This window comes from Ambystoma mexicanum, chromosome 2p, assembly GCF_040938575.1.
Source record: "Ambystoma mexicanum isolate Mex_15411 chromosome 2p, UKY_AmexF1_1, whole genome shotgun sequence".
NCBI lineage: Eukaryota > Metazoa > Chordata > Amphibia > Caudata > Ambystomatidae > Ambystoma > Ambystoma mexicanum.
Genome location: NC_090923.1, coordinates 1,380,474,060 through 1,380,500,447, shown reverse-complemented (window position 1 = coordinate 1,380,500,447; position 26,388 = coordinate 1,380,474,060). Strand labels below are relative to the sequence as shown.

At 45.2% G+C, this 26,388-nt stretch overlaps 1 protein-coding gene across 1 annotated transcript in view; it reads right to left on the bottom strand.

The window, feature by feature from the left end:
- LOC138567515 (lipopolysaccharide-induced tumor necrosis factor-alpha factor homolog) overlaps nucleotides 1–26,388 on the bottom strand; it is a 302,792-nt gene that overhangs the window by 146,401 nt on the left and 130,003 nt on the right. Inside the window, exon 3 of the mRNA XM_069645785.1 lies at nucleotides 23,282–23,356. Within this exon, the coding sequence (XP_069501886.1) occupies nucleotides 23,282–23,356 (75 nt within the window). The remainder of the gene's footprint in view (nucleotides 1–23,281; nucleotides 23,357–26,388) is intronic.

Here is a 26,388-nt window from a genome sequence, read left to right as displayed (position 1 = left end):
TGAAAATGCGTGCCCTCCCTTGCAAAGCCAGACTGGACCCCAGCAAAATTGCGTGCCTCACCTTGCAAGTCCAGGCTGCACCCCAGCGAAAACGGGTGCCCTTCCTAGCAAAGCCAGACTGCACCCCAGCCAAAATGTATGTCCTCCCTCGCAAAGCCAGACCGCACCCAATTGAAAATGCGGGTCCTCCTTCGCAAGCCCAGACTGCATCCCAGTAAAATCACGCACCTCACCTCGCAAGCCCAGGCTGCACGCCAGCGAAAATGCAGGTTCTCCCTTACAAGCACAGGCTGCACCCTCCAGACTGTGTACCCCCCACAGGCTGCCCATTCCAGACTGAATACCACCCACAGGCAGCCCACTCCAGACTGGACACCCTCCACAGGCAGGCCCCTCCAGACTGGGCACCAGCCCCCTCACCTGTGACACCTCCCAGGCAGCCCACTCCAGACTGGACACCCCCCACAGGCAGCCCGCTCCAGACTGGACAACCTCCACAGGCAGCCCACTCCAGACTGGACACACCCAACAGGCAGGCCCCACCAGATTGGGCACCTGCCCCCCTCACCTGTGACCACCCCACCCCCAGGCAGCCCACACCAGACTGGTCATCTCCCACAGGCACCCCACTCCAGACTTGACACCACCACAGGCAGGCCCCTCCAGACTGGGCACTGCCCCAGCCCCCTCACCTGTGACACCACCCCCAGGCATCCCACTGCAGACAGGACACCCCCCACGGCCATGCCCCTCCAGACTGGGGACCACCCCCTAGCCCCTCACCTGTGGCACCACCCCCAGCCAGCCCACTCCAGACTGGACACCCCCCATAGGCAGCCCACTCCAAACAGGACACCGCCCCTACCCCCCTCACCTGTGACACCCCCCAGGCAGTCCACTCCAGACTGGGCACCCCCTCAGGAAGGTCCAGCCAGTTGAGCATCAGCCCCCGCACCTCTGACTCCCCCTGGCAACCCACTCTAGACTGGACATCCCCCACATGCAGCCCAATCCAGACTGGACACTCCCCAGAGGCAGCCCACTCCAAACTCTGACCCCCCCAAACCCACCCACCTGTGACACCCCCCAGCAGACCACTCCATTCTGCACCCCCCCTCAAGTAGGTCCCTCGAGACTGGGCACCAACGCCCCTCACTGTGACACCCCCCCAGGCAGTCCGCTCCAGACTGGGCACCCCTCAGGCAGGTCCAGCCAGTTGAGCACCAGCCCCCCGCACCTGTGACCCCCCCAGGCAGCCCATTCCAGACTGGACACCACCCACAGGGCGCCCTCACCTGTGACACCCCCCCAGGCAGTCCACTCCTGACTGGACACCCCCCTCAGGCAGGCCCATGCAAACTGGGCACCAGCCCCCCGCACCTGTGATCCCCAACATGCAGCCCACTCCAGACTGGACACCCCCCACAGGCAGCCCACTCCAGACTGGACACCACCCCCAAACGCCCTCGCCTGCGACCCCCCCCAGGCAGTCCACTCCAGACTGGACGCATCCCACAGGCAGCCCGCTCCAGACTGGACACCCCCCCCCCACAGGCAGCCCAGTCCAGACTTGACACCACCCACAGGCCGCCCACTCCAGAATGGACACCCCCCACGGCCATGCCCCTCCAGACTGGGGACCACTACCCAGCCCCCACACCTGTGGCACCACCTCCAGCCAGCCCACTTCAGACTGGATGCCCACCACAGGCAGCCCATTCCAGACTGGACACCACCGACAGGCCGCCCACTCCAAACAGGACACCGCCCCATAGCCTCCCTCACCTGTGATACCCCCCCAGGCAGTCCACTCCAAACAGGACACCACCCCCAGCCTCCCTCACCTGTGACATCCCCCCCAGGCAGTCCACTCCTGACTGGACACCCCCCTCAGGCAGGCCCATGCAAACTGGGCACTAGCCCCCCGCACCTGTGATCCCCAACATGCAGCCCACTCCAGACTGGACACCCCCCACAGGCAGCCCACTCCAGACTGGACACCAACCCCAAACGCCCTCACCTGCGACACCCCCCAGGCAGCCCACTCCAGACTGGACATCCCCCACAGGCAGCCCGCTCCAGACTGGACACCACCCACAGGCCGCCCTTCCACACTGGACACCCCCCACGGCCATGCCTCTCCAGACTGGGGACCACCCCCAAACCCCCTCACCTGTGGCACCACCCCCAGCCAGCCCACTCCAGACTGGATACCCCCCACAGGCAGCCCACTCCAAACAGGACACCGCCCCCAGCTTCCCTCGCCTGTGGCACACCCCCCAGGCAGTCCACTCCAGACGGGGCACCCCCCTCAGGCAGGCCCAGCCAGACTGGGCACCAGCCCCCCGCACCTGTGACCCCCCCCCAGACAGCCCACTCTAGACTGGACACCCCCACAGGCACCCAAATCCAGACTCGACACCCCCACAGGCAGGCCCCTCCAGACTGGGCACCGCCCCAGCCCCCTCACCTGTGACACCACCCCCAGGCATCCCACTCCAGACTGGACACCCCCACAGGCAGCCCATTCCAGACTGGACAACACCCACAGTGGGCGCACTGCAGACTGGACACCCCACACGGCCATGCCCCTCCAGACTGGGGACCACCCTCAGCCCCCTCACCTGTGGCACCACCCCCAGCCAGCCCACTCCAGACTGGACACCCCCAACAGGCAGCCCACTCCAAACAGGACACCGTCCCCCAGCCCCCTCAGCTGTGACACCCCTCCAGGCAGTCCACTCCAGACTGGGCACCCCCCACAGGCAGGCCCAGCCACACTGGGCACCTGTCCCACACCTGTGACCCCCGCAGGCAGCCCACTCTAGACTGGACACCCCCCACATGCAGCCCAATCCAGACTGGACACCCCCCACAGGCAGCCCACTCCAGACTGGAATCCTCCCAAACCCACTCACCTGTGACACCCCCCCAAGCAGCCCACTCCAGACTGCACCCCCCTCAGGTAGGCCCCTTGAGACTGGGCACCAACCCCCCTCACCTGTGACACCCCCCCAGGCAGCCCACTCCACACTGGACACCCCCAACAGGCAGCCCACTCCACACTGGACAACATCAACAGGCAGCCCACTCCAGACTGGACACCCACCACAGGCAGCCCACTCCAGACTTGAAACCCCCCACAGGCAGACCACTCAGAACAGGACACCGCTCCCCAGCCTCCCTCACCTGTGATACCCCCCAGGCAGTCCACACCTGACTGGACACCCCCCTCAGGCAGGCCCAGCCAGACTGGGCACCAGCCCCCCGCACCTGTGATCCCCCACATGCAGCCCACTCCAGACTAGACACCCCCCACAGGCAGCCCACTCCAGACTGGGCACCACCCCCAAACAACCTCACCTGCGACACCCCCCCACGCAGCCCACTCCAGACTGCACCCCCCATCATGTAGGCCCCTCGAGACTGGGCACCAACCCCCCTCACCTGTGACACCTCCAAGGCAGCCTACTCCACACTGGATACCCCCCACAGGCAGCCCGCTCCAGACTGGACAACACCAACAGGCAGCCCACTCCAGACTGGATACCACCTTCAAGCAGCCCCCTGACAGTCTCTCACAAAACCAGTGCAATGCATGTCTGCATCTCACCGGAACTTCTGTGGTCTGACAGCACCATGAAGTGTAACACCAACATGTACTTTGCAAATACAACCAACTGGAAGCACTGGAGTGTAGCATCTGCTCATGCACCCTTCCAGGCCTTAATCAGCCACCCCCATACACAAGTGACAAGTGCATGCAAATTCATGTGCATGTTGTCCATAGCACATTGCCAAGGCATCAAAGCACAGTAACTGAATGTGTGCCCACGCCAGAAGCAAACCTACCAAAAGATGTTGCAAGATACACAAACAATGGCCAGGCATGTCACAGCATGACCATCAGTGACCTAGGTGGAATTGGTGGCAGAATACCTGTCAGGGAACAATCACATGACAGGGCTGTGCATGGGTGATGATATGGCAGTCAGAAAGAGCATGAGTCACAAAGACTGGACAATTGTGCAACCACTCCATAAGAGCAAACATGGCCCACTGCTGCATTCCAGTGGTAGAGGTTGAGTGACACATGAGAGAGGGCAGTGTGTGACTGCACATGCTGGTGGGCGTGTCTGGGCAACATGGGTTTCACACAGCAATGACAAACAAACATGCTATTAACGAGAACATGGAACTCCCCCACAGTGAGCCCCAACCCTCCACCCGAACCACAATGATGCCAAACACACAGTGATGCTGCACAGGTAAATGCAAATGAAAACATACAGTGCAGACCCAGTCATCTGATGGACACACCCCCACATTTTTTGGGTGCATGGATGTGTTAGTTGCACTGTTTAATTTTGTTCTTTGTCTGCAGATCCTTCCGTCAGGGAATGATGGCTATTTCATGGGATGAAATTTGACTGTCGACTGCATGCCAAGGCGACAGGTAAGATGTGCATTTATGTTGATCGTTATGGAATGACTACTTTAGTTGCTGCATGTCTGGATGTGGCAATTCTGGTGTGTCACCCTCTTTGTCACAATTATAAAAGAACTTTTGGGGGATGGGGTTTAATGTGGTCATGTTGCATAATTGAGTAACCTGTTGATCGATACTCCACTGCTTTTCTACACCCCACAATAGGGACATGTTTGTGCGCATCATGCACATTCTAGGACATGTGTGCAACTATATGTCATTGTGCTTGTTGTATTTTGTGTCCATGTACATTTTTGGGCCATGTTTGGCTTGCATATCAGAGATTATGTTTCTGGATTTATCGTTGCTTACACATTTCACAGGTATGTTCGTTAGTGATATGGTATGTTTTTGGTGCCAAGGGGGTGATTTCAATCAATAGTTGGCATGGTGGTAGTGGTGTCTTACCTCTTCAATGTGTTTCTTTTGGAAACACAAAAAGAAATGTCTTTTTAGTTCTAAGGTATGCACACAAATTTGTATTTCCAAGGGCTCTTCCTCAGGGTGGTTTTGTGGGCACAGTGGATTGGCCCATTTTCATCATTGAATGGCACCAGGGATTTGGCGGGATCGTGTGCACTCCACAGGGGAAGGATTTTAGATGAAATAAGATTGCACAAGCTGGGTATGTGCAGCCTCTCCATGTGCCCGTTAACCCAGCCATACGCAAGCAGTGTGCCTGTGGGTGTGGATGGAGTGCCACCACCATGTGCACCTGGACACCATACCGTGTTGCAACATTGTGCAGGACACATGCTGCCACAATGATCCTGCAGACTACCGGTGGTGCATATAGCAACACCCCACCAGAGTGGTCAAGGGAGCCGAAAACTTGACTTGAGCACTCTGAATGTACACTCCACTAGGCCCCGAGTTGCAATATGGGCAGTGTTGTATTTTACCTCGGCGGGTGTGTTGAGGTTGCATATGGGCGTCATCATGCATGTGCTCAGAGGGTAGGCACTGTCCCCTGTAGAGATGAGAATGGTTGTCATTGTCATTTGTTGACAGTGTCTTTTGGTCTGTGTGTATCATGCATGCATGTGCATGGCCATTCATACTCACCAATGAGCCATGTGTTGCCATGCTTCCCAGCTTCCAGGGCCCAGTGTAGCAGGGGCATCCTGAAGATGTAACTATCATGTGTGCTGCCAGGATAGTTGGCATACACTTCAGTAATGATGCCCATGGCATCACACACAACCTGAACATTGATGGAGTGCCAATGTTTCCGGTTGCGGTAGATGTGCTCTGTTGCTGTAGGTGGACGTAGAGCAACATGGGTGCAATCAATGGCACCTAGCAGTTTTGGGAAGTGCGCCACCCCATATAAATCCTCGACCACTGCTTGCCTTTCTGCCGGTGTTCTGGGCATATAGATATGCCGGCAGACAGAAGGACGTGCAGTTATGATTGGCAACTCCTGGTGTAAGCAGCATGATTCCGTGGCCTCGGAGATGCCACCTACTATGGCAGTGGTCTGCTGGAATGAGTCAGTGGCCAAAAAATGAAGAACAGTGCGCACCTTTTGCAAGGGGCTCAGTGCTTGGGAGCACATGGTGGGTGATGAGAGGTCATCTTCCCACTCCGAGACCAGGTCGAAGATGATATGGGGGGGAACCTATACCTGCCATAGACCTGGTTGCCAGGCATCCCAAAAAGTCTGGTCAATTGGTGGAAGATCCAGGCCCTGGCCATCCTCCTCCTCCTGCGGTGTCCCAGGATGACCGCTGCAACAAATGGTGCATTCATCGTGGCTGTATCTGTGCGTTTGTTGATCGCAGGTACTTTTTATGCATTTGTTAGTGTGCGCATTGATGTTTATGCCTGCTATCGCGTGGCGTAGTTGTTTCTGGATTTGCACATGCTTTTTCGCATGCCGGCGATCCCTGCTCAATTCCATGAATATGTTTGTTTTGTGCGTGTATGGGCGGTGCGATTGTTAGACGGTGGAACGTCCCTCGTAACACCCACATTTTTGCTTGTTCTTCCTCATTCCACGTGTTCCACCCTCTTTTTAGGTGGCTGCTCAGGCCCGGCCGGCCCGTCTCTTGGAGGCTCGCGCAAGGCGCTCGTCGAGTCGCAGTGACAGGACCAGGGCGGATTCCTCGCAATTCCCGGGTAAGCTCTGCGTATTGTGTTCCATGAATCGGCGAACGGGGACTTGCGCGTGATTTCGCCCGAAAATGCATTTTTTTCCGCACAGATAATTCCATGAATCAGGCCCTATTATAGTGTCTACCTTGACGGTAACCTCAGCATGACACTACATGTAAATGCCATAGCGTCTTCTGCTACCCACACCTCAAAAACTCCTGAACGCCTGCAAACCTTTCCTCACTTCTGACAACCGCCTTGCTATTGCACGAATCATCAGCGTCACAAAACTGCATTATTGCAATGTTCGTCTCGCCGGCATCACTGAACGGAACCTGAACAAATGACGACAAGTTATCCAGAACAAGGCCCTCAGGGTGGGCCTCAACCTCTCAAAATAAGATCACATTCCTGCCCACAGGAAAAACATCCACTGGCTTCCAATTCGAGATCTTATTAAATTGTAGACCCTGGCCATCACCCATCAATGCCTCTCCAAAACTGCAACTTCCTACCTCTCCCAAAGACTAGCCCTGACTAAACATATCAAACCCACACACTCCTGCAACAGTTACAAGCTGGTCATTCCCAGATTCAAAGGAGCAAGAGCTGGTGGATCAAGCATACTTGTCACTGCCCCCCTGTAACAGTTATCTTTAGCAATAAGTAATAAAAACTGAGCCACTGAGTAGTTTGTATGGGTTGATAAGAGAACCCAAATCTTTTATTAACAGGTTCTTTTCTTTCTTATAGATTTAATGTAAAGGATACGTTTTCTAGGCCGACTCTTCAGTCTTCTGTAACAGGATTTCAGTTTCAGGATGTTCAGGTAAGTTCTATATGAATTTAATGTTCATTAGCTCATCCATTTGTCAACTATATTCTCTCTTTCTGTTCTTGCTTCTTGTTGTCTGACCTTTGTTTGTATACTTTCTTCCCTTTAAGATTCTCTTTCTTATCTTTTAATTTCTTTCAGACAGAAAGTCAGATCTCGTTTGTGCACTGAGAAGTTGTTTTAATAGAATATCATGTTGACAGGGTTCATTCATATGACTTCACTAGAACGAGTATTCTTCTCCACACGGTTGCTGAACGTTTGTTCAGGAGATAACAATGTCTTTCAATGTAGTGTATCCATGTTAATTGGACTCTAACTACTCTATCAGATCGAACACGTGAACTTGTGCAGATTTTCTCTTTCAAGCATTCTGTACTTTCCAATGTGCCCTCTCTTTCTATATGAAGCACTCGATACTCTTGGGTTGTCTGTTTCTTGCCTCTTACGTTTCACTGACTCCGCCCTCCTCTTCCCGTTCCTCTGTTCTTTTACAGTGTAATTCACTAGCTTTCATCAGCTGTTGGCTTTGTAAACAATGGAACTCAGCTTTCCTTGGCGGCTCACGTTGGGACACGCCTCCTCTCACTCAGCCTAAGCATAACAGGCTTCAACTTTCCATTTGTAGCAGCCTTTGGTCATTCGTACTTTCATTTCTCGCCAAGCACTCATGAAATGTGTCAAGCCCTTTTATATATCGCAACGGCAGAGTTACTCACAAACTTTCAAAGACGACACTGATCGCCTTCTTTGTCTCACGTTCGCCACTCTTCTCCCTCTTTATGAAGCGAGTCTCTTAGCGCAACGCGCCACCTTCTCCGTCTTTATGAAGCGACAACGGTCGGTTCGTTTTCTTCTCAGTCGTGGGTCGCTTAGTGCAACGGCGCCACCTTCTCCCTCTTTATGAAGCGACAACGATCAATATCAAAACAAACTTCTTGTTCAAGCGCAACAGCGCAACTCTGTCAGCTGGGTGCTGTCAAAACTCTTTACTCGCCGGCTCCTTCAATTGCCCAAGTATAACTGTCATTCTCTGAATCTTCTATCACGTCCCTTGTTTCCTAGCAACCATAAACCAAGCAGATCTCATTAGAAGAAAGTACCTAATGAAGGCCTTTTCTGTATACAAAGCATTTCATTGTGAAAGTAAATGTTTCCACACATTTTATTGACAAATAAATACTTCAAACCAGCAACTTCGTCACACCCCCTCTACTAAGCCCTTACACTCGGAAAGGGTTTCAGCTCTGGACAAATAATCAGCTTGAGTTAGTAAACTGCCGGGTTTATGAACAGTCTTAAGAGAGAAGGGCTGGAGAGAAAGAAACCACCTGAGTATTCTCTGGTTCGAGTCTTTGTTACGTGCGAGCCAAACTAGAGGAGCATGGTCCATTATTAAAGTGAACTCTCTCCCAAGTAGGTAATATCTTAGAGCATCAATGGCCCATTTGACTGCCAAACCCTCTTTTTCTATCGTTGGATATCGTAACTCGTGCGGTAGTAGTTTCCGTCTTATAAATAGTATTGGTCTTTCCTTCTCTCCCTGATTTTGAAATAACACTGCTCCAATGCCTTTGCCGGAGGCATCAGTATGAAGAAAAAATGGAGCCTCAAAGTCCGGGCAATGTAAAACAGCCTTATTTGTTAGGGCCTCTTTTAAAGAGTTGAAGGCCTTCAGTGTCTCTACTGTTTGCCAAAACTTTTTAGGAAGCAAGGTCTTCTTCAGCAAATCCGTTAACGGAGCGGCCAACGTAGAAAAATGCAGAATAAACCTTCTGTAGTATCCTACAAACCCCAAAAAGGCTCGTACTTGTCTAGGATTTTCTGGGAATTTCAATTGCTTGATGGCTTTTAATTTTCCTTCTTGAGGTTTAATGGTTCCTTGACCCACATAATACCCCAAGTATTTAGTGTGGAAGGTTGCGACATGCGTTTCCCTGGGATTTCCATGTAATCCTGCTTGCTTCAGTGTTCCAAGGATGGCCTCTAAGTGCTTCAGATGTTTTGGCCATGTTTGACTGTAAACTATGATGTCATCTAAATATGCTCCGACATATTGTTTGTGACCTTTTATAATATAGTTCATCAGCCTTTGGAAAGTTGCTGGTGCTCCATGTAATCTGCATGGCAACACAGTAAACTGATGGAGTCCAGTAGGAGTGGCAAATGCCGTCTTTTGGGAGAACTCCAATCACTATGGGATGGCTCAATTATTCCTAAATCCAACATCTCCTGAACCTCTTGGTTAATGGCCTTTATCTTCGCCTCAGGTATTCTGTATGGCCTTAGCCTTACTGTGGTCTAGGTTTGGTAGATATGCGGTGATAAATTAGATTAGTTCTCCCCGGTAAGGAAGAGAACACTTCATTAAAAACATTAAAAAGCGAGGATAATTCCATTTTCTGAATTGATGACAAATCCTGATTAATGTTCAGACTTTCCAATCCTACTTTCTCCTTATTTTGTGGAAAGTGTTCTTCCTGCGGCACATCAAGAGATATCGTTGCCACTGTTTGAATTGGAGGTACCCACTTTTTAAGAAGATTTACATGATAGGTTTGGAGAGGAACCCTGCTTCCAGGCTGTCTCACTTTATATGTCAAAGGACCTAGAACTTCTTCGATTTTATATGGTCCCTTCCATGCAGCCAACATTTTGTTTTCCGATGTGGGTAATAACACTAATACTTGTTCGTCTGTTTTAAAAGTACGTAGACGGGAGTTTTGATTATAGTATTTCTCCTGTTTTTCCTGGGCCTGAAGAAGGTTATCTCTTGCGATGGCCTGCAGTTTCTCTATTCTTTCCTGTAACTGAGAGGCATATCAACTCTTGATCTGGTTGTTCGTCCCAGTTTTCCTTCAGAATATCCAAGAGAGATCGTACTGGCCTTCTGAAGAGTAGTTCAAAAGGTGAGAAACCTGTCGAGGACTGAGGAGTGTTTCTTAAAGCCATAAGTATCCCAGGTAATACTCTATCCTAGTCTCTATTTTCAGGAGAAGTAGTCTTTTTCAGCATTTGTTTAATGGTTTGGTTATAGCGTTCCACTAAACCATCAGTCTGAGGGTGGTAAACTACTGTCTTTAGGTGCTCAATTTTCAAAGTTTCACACACTTGCTTAAGGACATTAGACATAAAATTTGAGCCACGATCCGTGACGATCTCCTGGGGAATTCCAACTCATCCAATGAAGGGAATCAAAACATCACAAATCTGTTGAGTGTTTGTGGCCTTTAAGGGGAAAGCTTCAGGGTATCATGTTGCGTAGTCTACAACAACAAGGATATATTGATGACCTCTTCTAGTTGGTACCAAGGGTCCCACAATATCCATTCCTATTCTACTAAAAGGTTCCAAGACCAATGGCATAGGTTGTAACGGTGCCTTCTTCACATTGGCTCTGTTCTTCTTTTGACATTCCTCACATGATTGACAAAACCTAACTACTTGATTATAGACTCCTGGCCAGTAGAACCTAAAGTTTTCTGAGAAGTCTTCTCGGACCCCAAGTGTCCTTCCCCAACATGTAAGTGAGCGACTTCCAAAACAGTTTTGTAATATTTACTGGGAATTAACAGCTGTTTCAATTCCTCACCATCTCAAGACTTGCTCAGTCTATACAATAATCCATTCTGCTTTATGAAACGGGGTCCCTGACCAGTTGAGTTTTCTAAGGCACGCTCCCTGGCATATCGTAGTAAAGGATCCAACTCCTGAGCCGACCTAAAACTATCGCCCTTCTCGTCTAACTTCCAATCGACGGCTACAGGAAGAACATTCTTTGTTTTCCAGTCCCGCTTAATTAATCTCTTTAGCTTTTTACTCTTCTGCGATTTAAGAGGTGGACTGAGGATTTCTTCTTCATGGAATTGGGCCGTTTCTAACCAGCTCTTCTCGATTTCTTTGACTATTTTAGAAAATGTTGGTATGTCTGAACCAACCAGTAGGGGTTTGGGTAAGCTGGGTAATACGGCGGCTCTTACCCCCATAGTCTTCCCGGCCAGCTTAATCTGTATCTTCTTCGAAGGGTAAGATGTTATATCCAAATGAACACACCTAATAGGTATTTCCCCTGAGGAATAATAATCTTCACCTACCAGGTCCGACGTTACAGCTGTTTGCAAGCTTCCTGAATCGACCAATGCAGTGGTGGTTTTCCCATCTACTTCGGCATCACAAGTATACACATATTGGGAGTGTCTTCCCAGCATTTGTTCAGAACATTCAGGGTCCTTTAGTGATTCAAAAGCTCCCACATCCATCGGTTCCATTTTCGTTTTTTTTGGACAGAACCTGGCTAGGTATCCCTGTTCCCCGCAGTCAAAACACTCAGGGCCTCGAATTGCTGTTGGGGTTTGACGATAGTTAATAGGGCCTTCGCTTGTAGGTCAGGAACATACATTTTCTAATTCTGGTTTTCTTAGCATGGAATGTGGCCATCTTGTCTGAGTCATAGGTTTGTTCACTGTGACATGAGGTCTGGAATGGGTTGCATAAAACAACATCTTGCCTTGCCCAGCTTTTTGATAAGCTTAGGCTACATCTACAGCTTCAGTTAATGAGAGACGATGATGCTGTTTGACCTATCTTTGCACATGTCCGGGAAGAGCTTCAACAAATTGTTCCAAAACTATCTTTTCTGTTATCTCACTTGTGGGGGGGCATAGTAGGTTGCAACCACTTCTCAGCAAGCTCCTTCACTCTATAACATAATTGTCTGGGAGTTTCTTCCCCGACCAACTTAACTTCTCTGAACTTGATTCGATAAGTTTCCTCATCATGGCCCAATCTTTCCAAAATGACCTTCTTCATGTCCCCGTAGTTTGTGTCTCCAGTCGGGTTTGCAGCTTGGTAAGCGCATTGCATTTCACCGGTCATTAATGGTGCGATGTAATGACACCATCTCTCGGTGGGCCACTGTGCGTTCCTGGCCACTCGCTTGAAATTCACAAAGAAGTGTGCAGGATCCTCGCCGGCTGTGTATTTTTGTAAAATCGAAGTTGGGACTTGAGGATTATTTCTAACATTCATGACTTCCAACAATTGAGCTTGTTGCAGTTGTAAGGCTTGCTGAAAAGCTAGTCTGTCCGCCTGAGCCTGTTGGCTCTGAAGTTGTAAAGCTTGCTGTAGGAGTTGTTGCCCCTCACTCAAAGTTTTAATGAGTTCTTCCATGGCGTCCTCGGTATCCCATTTCTGACACCAAATGTAACAGTTCTCTTTAGCAATAAGTAGTAAAAACTGAGCCACTGAGTAGTTTGTATGGGTTGATAAAAGAACCCAAATCTTTTATTAACAGGTTCTTTTCTTTCTTATAGATTTAATGTAAAGGATTTTCCAGACCGATCAATGCCTCTCCAAAACTGCAACTTCCTACCTCTCGCAAAGACTAGCCCTGACTAAACATATCAAACCCACACACTCCTGCAACAGTTACAAGCTGGTCATTCCCAGATTCAAAGGAGAAAGAGCTGGTGGATCAAGCATACTTGTCACTGCCCCACTGTAACAGTTATCTTTAGCAATAAGTAATAAAAACTGAGCCACTGAGTAGTTTGTATGGGTTGATAAGAGAACCCAAATCTTTTATTAACAGGTTCTTTTCTTTCTTATAGATTTAATGTAAAGGATACGTTTTCCAGGCCGACTCTTCAGTCTTCTGTAACAGGATTTCAGTTTCAGGACGTTCAGGTAAGTTGTACGTGAATTTAATGTTCATTACCACATCCATTTGTCAACTATATTCTCTCTTTCTTTTCTCTTTCAGTTCTTGCTTCTTGTTGTCTGACCTTTGTTTGTATACTTTCTTCCCTCCCTTTAAGATTCTCTTTCTTATCTTTTTATTTCTTTCAGACAGAAAGTCAGTTGACAGGGTTTGTTCATATGACTTCACTCGAACGAGTATTCTTCTCCACACGGTTGCTGAACGTTCGTTTAGGAGATAACAATGTCTTTCAATGTAGTGTATCCATGTTAATTGGACTCTAACTACTCTATCAGATCAAACAAGTGAACTTGTGCAGATTTTCTCTTTCAAGCATTCCGTACTTTCCAATGTGCTCTCTCTCTCTATATGAAGCACTCAATACTCTTGGGTTGTCTCCGCCCTACTCTTACCGTTCCTCTGTTCTTTTACAGTCTAATTCACTAGCTTTCATCAGCTGTTGGCTTTGTAAACAATGGAACTCAGCTTTCCTTGGCGGCTCACGTTGGGACACGCCTCCTCTCACTCAGCGTAAGCATAACAGGCTTCAACTTTCCGTTCGTAGCAGCCTTTGGTCATTCGTACCTTTCATTTCTCGCCAAGCACTCATGAACTGTGCCAAGCCCTTTTATATATCGCAACGGCGGTGTTACTCACAAACTTTCAAAGATGACACTGATCGCCTTCTTTGTCTCACGTTCGCCACTCTTCTCCCTCTTTATGAAGCGACAATGATCGCTTTGTTTTTCTTCTCAGTCGCGGGTCTCTTAGCGCAACGGCGCCACCTTCACCCTCTTTATGAAGTGACAACGATCGCTTTGTTTTTCTTCTCAGTCGCGGGTCTCTTAGCGCAACGGCGCCACCTTCACCCTCTTTATGAAGTGACAACGATCGCTTTGTTTTCTTCTCAGTCGCGGGTTTCTTAGCGCAACAGCACCACCTTCTCCCTCCTTATGAAGCGACAACGATCGCTTTCAACAATATCAAAACAAACTTCTTGTTCAAGCACAACGGCACAACTCTGTCAGCTGGGCGCTGTCAAAACTCTTTACTCGCCGGCTCCTTCAATAAGCCCAAGTATAACTCTCATTCTCTGAATCTTCCATCACGTCCCTTGCTTCCTAGCAACCATAAACCAAGCAGATCTCATTAGAAGAAAGTACCTAATGAAGGCCTTTTTTGTATACAAACATAAGCATTTCATTGTGAAAGTAAATGTTTCCACACATTTTATTGACAAATAAATATTTCTTCTAACCAGCAACTTCGTCACTCCCCCCCCCGTGGAGCTCCCTACCACTTGCTCTCAGAACAGAACCTCCTTACAAATCCTTCAGGAAACAGCTTAAGAAGTGGCTTTTCAACTGACTATTCCTCCACCTGCCATGACACTTCGCTGACTCATTTATCCAAGCCATAATGCCCTGACGTTGCAACTTGACATTTCATTGATAACTGCTACCCTCATGTTTATCAATTGTACCTCAGGTAACTAGCGCCCAGTTGCCTGCAGGCTTGCCTGTGCTTTACAAATGCAAAAATAAATAAACACTAATAAATAAATTTGGACACTGGAAATCTGAATGCCCAAATCAGCCTGCTCAACATACTGCTCAGCCGATGTAGCTCCCTCTTTGCTTCTCATAGTCATTTTTACAACCTGCCTGGCTTCCCCCTGGACAGCCAGAGGGCCAGTCATATTTGTGTGCCTCTTGTTCTGCTTGATCCCTCTGTTAGTTGAAAAAGTGTTTCTTTGTGTCTTGTTTTGTGATTACTTAGCATCACACTGAACTCTGTGAGCTTCTGAATGTCCACATGTTCCCTACTTAGATGAAGTGGTAAATGCAGTGGGTATTGGAGGTCGACTGATGCCTCACTTGATCACACAACCTGTGACTGTTACTTTGGGTACTTTTTCTAAACATTAACCTTTTCTTCTGAACCCTTCCACACCACACACCAATAGATTTACTAGGACTGCATTGGTTGTGTAAAATGGGCTACTCTATTATTTTTCCTTTGATGGTATCTATGTGGATGTTCCCATAAAAATGGAATTGAACTCCGATTTTGATAAAGGAGCTGTAAGAGGACACACGCTTGTTTCAACAGGGATTGTGGGACCAAGTTCATCTACAATTGTGGTCCACACTTGCAAACAAAACTGGATTACTATTGAATGTGGAATCTTTACGCACAAGTCTGACCCAGACAAACCTCTCCCATGTATTCCATTACATCCCGTTTCAAAAGAAACAGAAGAGGGAAAAAAACCTGTTATTGAATCCTTGCTCCAGCAAGGATTTATTGTGCCCACTTATAGCCTTTGCAGCACTGTAATCTTACCTTAAAGAAACTTGGGAAAGGAACACATCGATCTATGTGCAAAAAATCTGTCTTATCTCCGCCCGGGAGAGACATTTATCTAAAGATTGAATAAATGCGACTTTACAAGTACCCAAAACCCAGACATGAGAACAAATGAGAGGATTCCCTGGAATAGCTGGTTTCTGCTGCAAATGGTTAATGGGGTGCGCTTCAATTATAAAATCTTTGGAGTACCTCAGTCTTGATTTGACTCCTTTGCCCCTCTCATGGTCTACGTAGGCAGACAAGGCATTTATTAAAATCAAACACGGACTGTCAAAGTCTCCATCCTTAGCTTTACCAAATGATCAGAACTCTAATCTTTCATTGTGATGAATGTGAGGGCTTTGCTCTCGAGCTTTAACTCAAACACATTGCGACAAACACACCTGATTACCTATTAAAGTGCAGAATTAGATCCTGTAGCATCTGGCTCATCACCTTGTTTATGTGCAGGGCTACCCAGTTACTGTGGTGGCACCACCTGCCGTTTTAGCATTGCTTTTGAAAGAAAAGACCCAGCACATTTCTACTTCTCGTTTAGCTAAAATGCAAAAATTACTGTTGTCTTCTGCTAATGTAACTTTAACTTGATGCTCTGTTCTGAGTTCTGCATCTCTGCTCCTGACAGAGTGGGTTTTTTAAAGGGACATTGTTCATATGGCAAATGTGCAGCATGCCACCTGACCCACAAGTCCAAGCAAATATAGATTTATCTAAAAGATGATCCCATAATAAATTGACAAATTCTGAATCAAACAATGTTATTTGCATAATCAAATGCCTTTGCAGTAAAATGTATTTGGGTAAAACAGCAAGGCAGTTAATAACACAGATTATGGAGCACAGAAGCTATCTGAAAAACAAGGCAGACAATGCTACTTTAGCAAAACATTTTGAAACGAATGAAGACTTTGGATAGACAGTAAAAACTGGAGTGATCAGACAAATGTAACCTTTTAACTGCCATGGGTCCCCCCTCCCAGTGCCAAGGCCTTTTTTGGTGATTTCAGTATTTCACCATTCAAAGCCTTATAACATTTTCTCCTTCATTAACCCCTTAAGTGCCATGGACGAGCTATTTTGTCCTTGGCACCAGGGAGGTAATCCCAAGGATGAGATACCTTGTCCTTGGCACTTAATCAGAAATGATTTAATCATTAATAGGAACTAATAACCCTTACAAAACCTGGCAGATTTGGTTGAATGACAATTGATTAATATGCCTAAAAGTGTATACAACAGGAAGCAGACGAATAAAGGGCTCAAATGGTATTTGGAGGATGGAAAGGGGTGGTTTCCGATCAGGGAAGGGTTGGAGAGGTGAACAGAGGACCAAAGAGTTAGGTGGGTACTTTGTGGAAGGCTGGAGAGCTCATGTTAGCCAGATTGTTGGTTTATCGTAGAAAATGCTGGGGGATTTTCAAGAGACACCTGCAGGAAAATGGAAAGATACAGTCAGAAAAAAACAGTTCTTCACAGGAAAGAAAGGGTGACATTGGATAAGAGGATGGGGTCAGGAGGGATATACACGGTGTAGGAGGGGTTGAGGAACAGGAGGGGGGCACACATGGAAAGTAGCAGCAAGGATAAGGAATATGTTTACATTTTATGTTTGCATTTACGGGTCACTGCTGTTATCAGAAAAGACTGTGTTACAGTGAGAATGATTATCATAGCAACACAAGGTGCCATCATGGTGATCGGGGTCTGTTGTAGAGGAAATTGCCTGGGGAAACTATCATGGAAATAAAAGAAATACATGGAAATAAAAGAAGGGGGAAAAAGTGGGTGGGTATGGGCCAGATGGCCATTGGACCATGGTCTTTTATCCGTAGTGTGGCAACAGGGAGAGTGCCCACGGCTGAAGGCTATGGTCCGTAGGAGCAGTGGATGTTATTTACTCTTTACTCTTGAGGAGTAGAGGGGAAACAGCCTAAGGGCATGGCCAGTGGGCCACAACCTTTATAATAACTGTTGCAGTAATTAAATGTTGCAGAGTGGACAATGGTCATGGCCGAAGTTCATGGCGAGTGGGTTGTGGAGAAGATATACCAAAACAGAACTCAATCTCATACCAGCACACATAACACAAGAGATGAAATTACAAATGGCATTATCAATCTGTAACAGTTCTGACAAAAACTGATTTGTAATGGAACCACGATGCAACTTGTGAATTGTGTAATAAATGTTATTCTGTAGATGTTACCCTACTATTCACAATCGGTTATAGTCGATAGATAAGATAGATAAGTGTTTATGGAATTACAATTTTTCACAGAGTTTAACAATTTCATATGAAAATTCTATCATAAATTAATGTCATTCTGCATAGTTCCAGCAATCACCCTCCAGTTTCAAAGCAACGTAGCCTCTATGGAGACCTTTTGCGCGCAAAGGGCAATAGTAATCGCGATTTTCCATATGAGCATAGCTAATATTACTTGAAGATTTGTGACAAGAGGTTACAAGAAAAAAAGTATTACGAACTGCCTTGGGAAGACAATAATCAAAAATAGAACTAGCCATCTTAAAGATACCAGGAAAAAAAGCAGGGATAAGTGCAATGATGCCCCTATGCACTTCTTTACACCACAGCAGAGCAGTCAGGCAAAACTAATAAGTAAATATTGGCACATTTTGAAGTTTGCATCTTGAAGAAGAATTACAGTTGGGAGAAAATGTAACAATTACTTTCTCCAAAAGTCTCACGGTGGAGGAGATGGTATCTCCGACCCATTTGAATATTACTTCTATCAGCAACAGCAGTAAGGGCCTTTTTACATGCAAAAAATGGAAGGCTTGCAGTGTGAATATGGAACAAATGTAAGTTAGAGTGTGTGACAACAGAGAAGAAGTGAATTTATCAAAGTGAATCACTTGCAATATTGTGCATGTGGTCTATTTTTTAACATTTCTGTGTAATTTGTGTATATGGGTTCAACAACTTACATGTTTTTACATTGTAACATTACAGGGTGATGGAACATGGGGATCCCAGCTATCCTATGGGGATACATCTTTCCAAAATGCACAATGGAAACAGGCGTTGTGTAAAAATTATTTGGTTCAGAAAGCATTGATGTTTCTGTAAAAAGCTATAGACCCGTTAAGTTGATATAATCAATCAATCTACTTTTACTCCCGCATACTTTCCATGACCATCCAAGCTAGGCTGTCACCCTCAAAATCTTCTCTCTAGTCCCCTCAACCGTAACCGATGTGCTTGCTTCCTGCTTCTCCAAAATCACAAAGATATGCAATGACTTGTCCACACTCTAATCTCTCCACCTCCTTTAATCCCACCAACTCTTCACTTTCCCTGTTCCTACCGCCCCCACTGATCCCATACCTCTGCTCAGCTAACCCTTCCTTCGCTCCAACTGACCCCATTGTACTGTAAAAAGGTAAAGAACTCCTGCCTGCTATAAAGTAGCCCTGGTCACCCCCATAATTGGGAGCCAATGGCTGACCCCAACAATCCCTCTTTGTACAGACCTCTCTTTTCTGCTTCATGACTGAAGCATGCTCCAGTGAGTTAACTTTAAATGCATTCGTAGCTACCCCGAGGAAGACTCGCTCTGCAATCCACTCCAATCAGGTTTCCAGAGCAGAGACTTCACTAAAACTGCACTCACCCATGCCTCCAACTTTCAGACCTGTTCTCATCCCCCCAACTCTTCTCTAGTCTAACCCCACTGGATCCCTCCTTAGCCTTTGATACAATGGGGCACTTCTCACTTCTTCAAACCCTCTTTTCCAACAGCTTCAAGGACACCTCACGTGACTGTGTGCCCTCATACCTCCCTAATGCTCATTCTCCATCTCATGGAGCTCTAGAGGCTCCTCTCCACAACCCTTTAAGTCATTGTCTACACCCCTTGCCTGGGCAGATCTATCTAATCCTTTGACTTTTGCTGCATCCTATTTGTGAGGACACCCAGACCCTCTTCTACTTTCCCTACTTCAATCCTGACGTCTCTCATTGCATCACTAGTTCCTGCACAGTCATCTACCACTGGATGGCTCTAGGCCTCCTGTTGCTTAACTCCTCCAAAATGGAAAGCATATTTCTCCGCTCCATATTAATCCCATCTTGTCACTTCCTATCTCTTCCCCCAGACACCCTCACTTCTATACCCAAGGCTCACAGAGTCTTCTTTTACAGAAACCTTACACAGTTCATTATGATTATTACCACTGCTACACAAGCCAACCTTGTCAACATAAGGAAGACCCGCCCCATCTGACATAACATTCAGCAAAATTGATCCCGTCTACTTTTGTGCTCAGCACACTGCTTGAGACACTGCCTTAGTAGTCTCAACACACACACACACACACACACACACACACACACACACACACACACACACACACACACACACACACACACACACACACACACACACACACACACACACACACACACACACACACACACACACACACACACACACACACACACACACACTCTCTCTCTCTCTCTCTCTCTCTCTCTCTCTCTCTCTCTCTCTCTCTCTCTCTCTCTCTCTCTCTCTCTCTCTCTCTCTCTCTTGCTTTAAAACTACACTTCTCTACTGAAGCACACACAGTCTTGCTTCACCCCTACCTGGTTTACTACATCCCTTCGTACCCCCACCTCTCTTGTTACCTATGATTCTCAGCCCTCCTTAACCTTGATGTCCCATAGTATACCTGCACCTTCTTCTTCTCATGTCCTTCTGCCTACTTGCTCTCCTTCACTAGAACCTCTCCCCCTGACATTAGAGCCAGCTGATCTGTGGAAGGGATCAAGAAGAGGCTCATGTTGCACTTACTTGCTGGCTGGTAAAAGAGCCTCTCCCATCCTGACATGACTAGCCACAACCTGTCCTCAGGCCTCCCACCTACACACCACATGAATATTCTAGCTGTAAATGTGTATATTACTTTAAGCTGTGGCGCTAGTACATTTTTGTTGTTGATGTCTATTATGTAGCCTTTGCCCCTGGTTCATGTCTCTTTACCCTAGCCCCTCATCAACCGGTTAATCTCACTCAATTATTCTATATTTTGTAAAGCCACCCTAAACAGGAACATCCACCTGCATTGCTGCTCATGCGAGTCACTTCTGTTTAATATAACCCCAATAGTCAATTAATAGAAATAAATACAAACGAGGTGCATAGGGTAAACTCCAAATACATCATTAGATTTAACACACTTTTTCCTAATGGTCACAACAAAGAAGAGGAGCTGCTTGCTTTTCCAGCTTAGTAAATCTTCACTGTTTATTTCTGTTCATTTCTGCTTTTTTGTGACAATCGACTTGGTGGCATGAACATACTAATAGTTTGGGTGTTCTTTTTGAGCGCTCTCACTTTGCAAAGGATACCACTGTTATCTCGTGGGTTGAATCAGTGTTTTTTGCTTCATTATGTCTGGTTCTCATGGTTTGTTAATGGAGCATAAACAATGATAATTACTTTAAAATAATTCTTCTCTAATCACAGCAATCTCTTGACAGAACACAAGACTAGATTTAGATACGCATCAGGCTTCAACCTGTTTGAGTCTGTAAGCATTTATGCCATGATGAGAATGGATGTTCATTTCAATTCCCCACTTCCCCCATGACCCTATTGGCATCCTCTGAAATGTATTTCATGGTGACATGGTGGTTGGTGAATGAATATGTGATCGCAGTCACTAGACGGCCAATTCACCAGGTTGGCACATGAAAAGTGTATCTTTAAGACATTTGATTACACCATCCCATGTTTCAGCCCGTTCGCCCTGCATTCTCCTCTGCTTTAATGCCCCATCTTCCAATCATTCCCATTTGAACATGAAGGGACCATGGCTAGTATGAGATTTAGAGCATGCTTGTGATTGCATGTTTCCTAATATAATTACTTATAAGACAGTATTTAATAAATGTGATAATAAGCATTCCTGTGATATAAATTCAATAGATATAGATATTAGATGAATATTATACCTTAGATGCTTAATTTTTGCATGAGTATTTTCTCATGTCCAGTATTCATGAAAAAAGGTGTTTTAACAGAGAAATGTTCTTCCCTGATGTTGGTGATATATAAACACACTAGAGTAAGTCCTTGCTGGAAGGAGTACTTTGTGTGGAGCAGTTGCGGCTCCAAACCCAAGCGCCCATTATTCCTGTGACTTTTTGGTAAATAAACTCGTCTTGTATCCAAGATTTGGTGAATATCGCATTTATTACTGCACTTTATGACATCAGCTGTCATTCGAGGACTAATACAAAGTTGGTATTTTGCCAGAGGATGCAGATTCTGGGCCCAACTTAACAGGGGCTTTAGAGCTGCATTGGGTGGGTTGCCATGTTTGTATATACTAGATCATTAACATATCTAAAATAAATACAATACATAATACAGATATAATAAATATATTGTCTATAATTTATTATACATATGTATTTATTATAAATACATATATAACCATAAAAAAACAGAAAAGAACCTGCCGGCGGCAGGCAGACCGCACTCCGGGTCAGGAGATTCCAACCCCATGAAGAAACGACCAAGAATTAAATACTTGGAACATTTAATAGTAAGAAAACACAGCATTAGCAAGGTACACAGGAAAAAAGGTTACACGTTACATGCTTGCAGAGCGCTTGAACAGACAATGGTTGCAGGCGAAAACACACAGTTAAATAATGTGCTGAGTCCTTCTACCATGTTGGTAGCACGGAAAAATGGTATACAGAGACAATGAGCCAAGCAGGCAGACATCTTGGAATGGAGTGAAACCTCAGTAGGGAAGACAATGGCAACAGCATGCTGGCAAATGAATGCAAACAGAACAAGCAATGGTCATTTATTATAAAATGGGAAAATGACAGTGACCAACATATCAATTATATGTAGAACTACTGTAGACAATCCACCGTTGCAGATTTATGGTCACCGTTTAATGGAAAGAAGGTGTTAAAGTGCATGTGCAAGCGGCAAAGTTTGACTGATTGAAAATCAATTGATAGTAAAATTGAGATGCAAGCAGCAAGTAAAAGCAAAAATGGCTTATAAAGTGCCAACATTTGTGCAAAATTGCTAGCAGACAAACATCAACGTAAAGTGCAAGTGCACATAGCAGACTGCAACTATAATGCGCAATCAAGTAATATATATGTTTATTTGTGTGGCACGTGGACGTAACCCATACAGAAACCAAATATATGTTACATGCTTGATTGTATGTAATGCAGATATTGAATTAAAATTACATTAATTTAAACATTTTTACCACCTTCAAAATTGTGAAGTTGAAGTAAAAGTTGCGATTTCATGAAGTTTTAAAGATGGGAACTTTGCACAATTTCACAGACACAATGAAAACCTCACACCCCTAACTTCTACATATCTCGCTCTTCTTCATGTTTTGCTTTTTAATAACAACAGCGCAACAGCAAATAAGAATTATAAGCACAAATTAAATACATACTCAGAATTAAATTGTTGCATAATGCTGGCCTAAATGTTTAACACCCTAGTCTAGAAAATGTCAAGTGGCCTCAGGTACCTCCAGCTCCTCGTCAGTCACCTTATAATGTGGTATCCTTGTGTTGTTATTTAATATCTGTACTGTCACAGTCCTAGACAGGTTCAAGATGCTGAGGCAGGCAGACTGTGATCTTGAAGTAACATTGCATGTGTACAGAGTGTATGAGTAGGTGAGCAAGCAGATTGTTCTTTTTGTGTGGATGAGCTTAGTGTGACCTGAGGCTCACCAAACTACCAACAGAAAATGAGGCAATACGTACCTGCTCGATATGGTGGATATTGGGGTTCAGCTGAACTGTAATAAGGGGGAGGCTGTCGCTCGGCAATGAAGCCTTCTGTAGAAAGAGAGAAACAGAAATGTTGAGATAGGAATAAAAAGATGTTTCTTAATTTTGTTCAATTTTTAAATCTCTTAATGAGATAGATGTCACACAGCAAGATACGCTTCCCATAGTAATTTAATGTATGTCAATGAATTAATATAATTGAACCTTGCAGACTGAAGGTGAAGGGTCATTAGCGCAGGCTACTGATCCATCAGCCCCAAGTGATTGCTTGTGGCAAAGCCGAGGGCTATGAATTGGCCAAGGGTCCTTTAATCGCAAGGGAAGATGACCCCTCCTGATGTCTATAAAAGGATTAGCACATGGGATATTGCAACTAAAAATGAAAGTGTTTTTTAATGTAGGGCAAATGAGAAGAATCCATGTGCTAATTTGGTTCCCAGCTGCACTGTTGATGACAATACAGTAAATAGATAACCTCTTTAGTTTACAGACACAAAGTCTACAATGCAATAACAATACTCTTGCTCCAACATATATCCCAGTCATTCTGTCGATTCATATTCCAGATGTTGCCACAGTTCCTATGAGGTTTACATTGATTGCAAGCACCTTAGCATACATCTATAAATGTGCCAGAGGCAGGGTTTGCTATGCTCGTTTTGTGCTGCAGCAAATAGTAACACTCCAGCAATGCAATAGGCACTGATTGTCAAACATAGTCTTAAAGAGATGCAGTAACCATCAGTCAAAACATAAACCCCCCTTTTACAATTAGGTTGAAAAGGATGTACCGCTTTTAATAGACTATGATGAAGTATGACAGTCGTTTTACAAAATGACATGTTTATGAAGCTAAGATCCATAGCATTCAGTTTAGAAGTCCATGGTGCGGGGCCTATTAACTTATCTAGAAAAATACATCAGTTTTTATTATACACAGTATATAAAAATATACAAACATTGATATCTCATGAATTCATACATTAATACATATAAAAACTATTATAAAAACTATTATAAAAAATAGTCTGTTCCTTGACAATGGGAAATTCAAGGTACAGTGGAGTTATATTGCCAACCTATGTGGCAGAGATTGGCTAAAGAAACAGTAGAAAAAATTAGTGCTGTATCTTAAGAAAAGGAAGAAGATATAAAATAAATTAACATCACTAGATTTCAAACAAATGAATAGAATACACAAGAACGTATTGAAAGATTAAAGAAAGATCTAGCCAAATCTAGCCACGAGAAGGCGTTTCCATACATACAAGATGGATATATAAATCCCGCCAAACAACAAGGAGGACAAAACAACCAGACAAGAAGGGTAAGATTTAGAAATACCTCATATAGCACAGCAATGATAGCAGTGATATGGAGAATCCAGGGGAGATCACTTCAACTAATAAAACCTACAATAGTGGGAGAGGCCAACCTAACAGAAGACAAGGAAGAGGAGGCCAAAACATGGCAACTCAGCCTTTTTTACACAGAGGACAGAACAAAGGGAATTGGTACGATGATCGGTGGCAGAAGAGGAGCGGGAATCGCTCGTAGTCTATCTTTCAGAATACGATCTCACTGAAATGGAACAACAAGTCCTTAATAAAGGACTAGGATATGTCATCACCAAACAATACAATCCATTCAAATTCTGAACTGACTTCTAAAAATTAATGAGAACGATCCACATTAAAGAATTCTTAACAGATAAAATAGGGGAAACAGCAGTAACTAGACGTAAGAACTGTACGGGCCAAAGGTCCCCCTCTACCTTCTATTCACCTATCTATACCTTTTCCCCAGAATCATTGGTGTTTGAAAAGAAAGTCCTCACAGATGTTGCAAAACTGGAAAAGATAAATACCAAAATCTACCAGAATCTGAGTAAAAATGAAAGAGAAGCCCTAAAAACTCTAACTGACAACAACATAATAATCAAAAGAGCAGATAAGGGAGGAGGGATAGTAATATTGAATAAAATTGATTATGTTAATGAATGTTTGAGTCAACTTCAGAACACAGCAAGCTACAAAAAACCTCCTGAGGACCCTATAAAAGAACTACTAAAACTCACACAGTCAAAGGTCACAAAAGCAAAGAGTAGAGGTTGGATCAGTAAACAAGAAGCACAATTTCCTATTAACATAGATTCTTCCGTACCCACTTTTTACTGTTTACCTAAAATTCATAAAAGCTTGATCAAACCACTGGGCAGACCAATTGTGGCTGGCATAAACTCTGTGCTGGAGTCACTCTTGAAATGTGCAGTCTACTATCTGAATGGGCTACGTTAGAACTATGACATCTTACTTAATAGACACGACCGAGGTAAAAAACGGTTTTAACACCTGGATTTTGACCCAGATTCAAACTATCTAATTGGGATAGATATAATTTCCTTATATACAAACATTCCTCAACAAGAGACTCTTTCAACAGTTGAAGACATTCTTCTCAATAGGTCAAACTATGATCCAGTCCCACCTAATTTATAATGTGGTGCATAGAACTTGCCCTCACAAAAAACTATTTTCAAATTCCATGGAGAATTCTTCCAACAAATAGAGGGGATGGCCATGGGAGCTACCATGGCCCGAGTCTGGCGAATCTCTACGTTGAGATGTTTGAAAAAAGACACACATATACATCCAACAACCCTTACAATAAATAAGGATCTGGTCTAGATATATCAATGACTTTTTAGTTATCTGGAAAGGTACATTGGAAAAAGCCAACAGGTTTTTCGAGAGGTTAAACAAACAAAACCGTCTTCTCAAATTCACCATGACGATTAATAACAAATCAACTAATTTCCTGGACTTGATGTTTTTTCACGAGGAAGGAGAATTACTGGTAAAACTTTACCATAAAAAAGATTGAAATTCCTTACTAAATTATAAAAGCCATCATATCAAACAACTTAGGGATAATTTGCCTTTCGGTCAATTTTAGAGGTTATAAAGGAATAGCAGAAAAACATGTCCTATGAAGAAGAGGCCAATATGCTTATGGTAAAACTTAGAAGGAGGGGCTACCCAAAGAAGCTGGTAAAAAAAATCAGCAAACAGAGCTTTTAA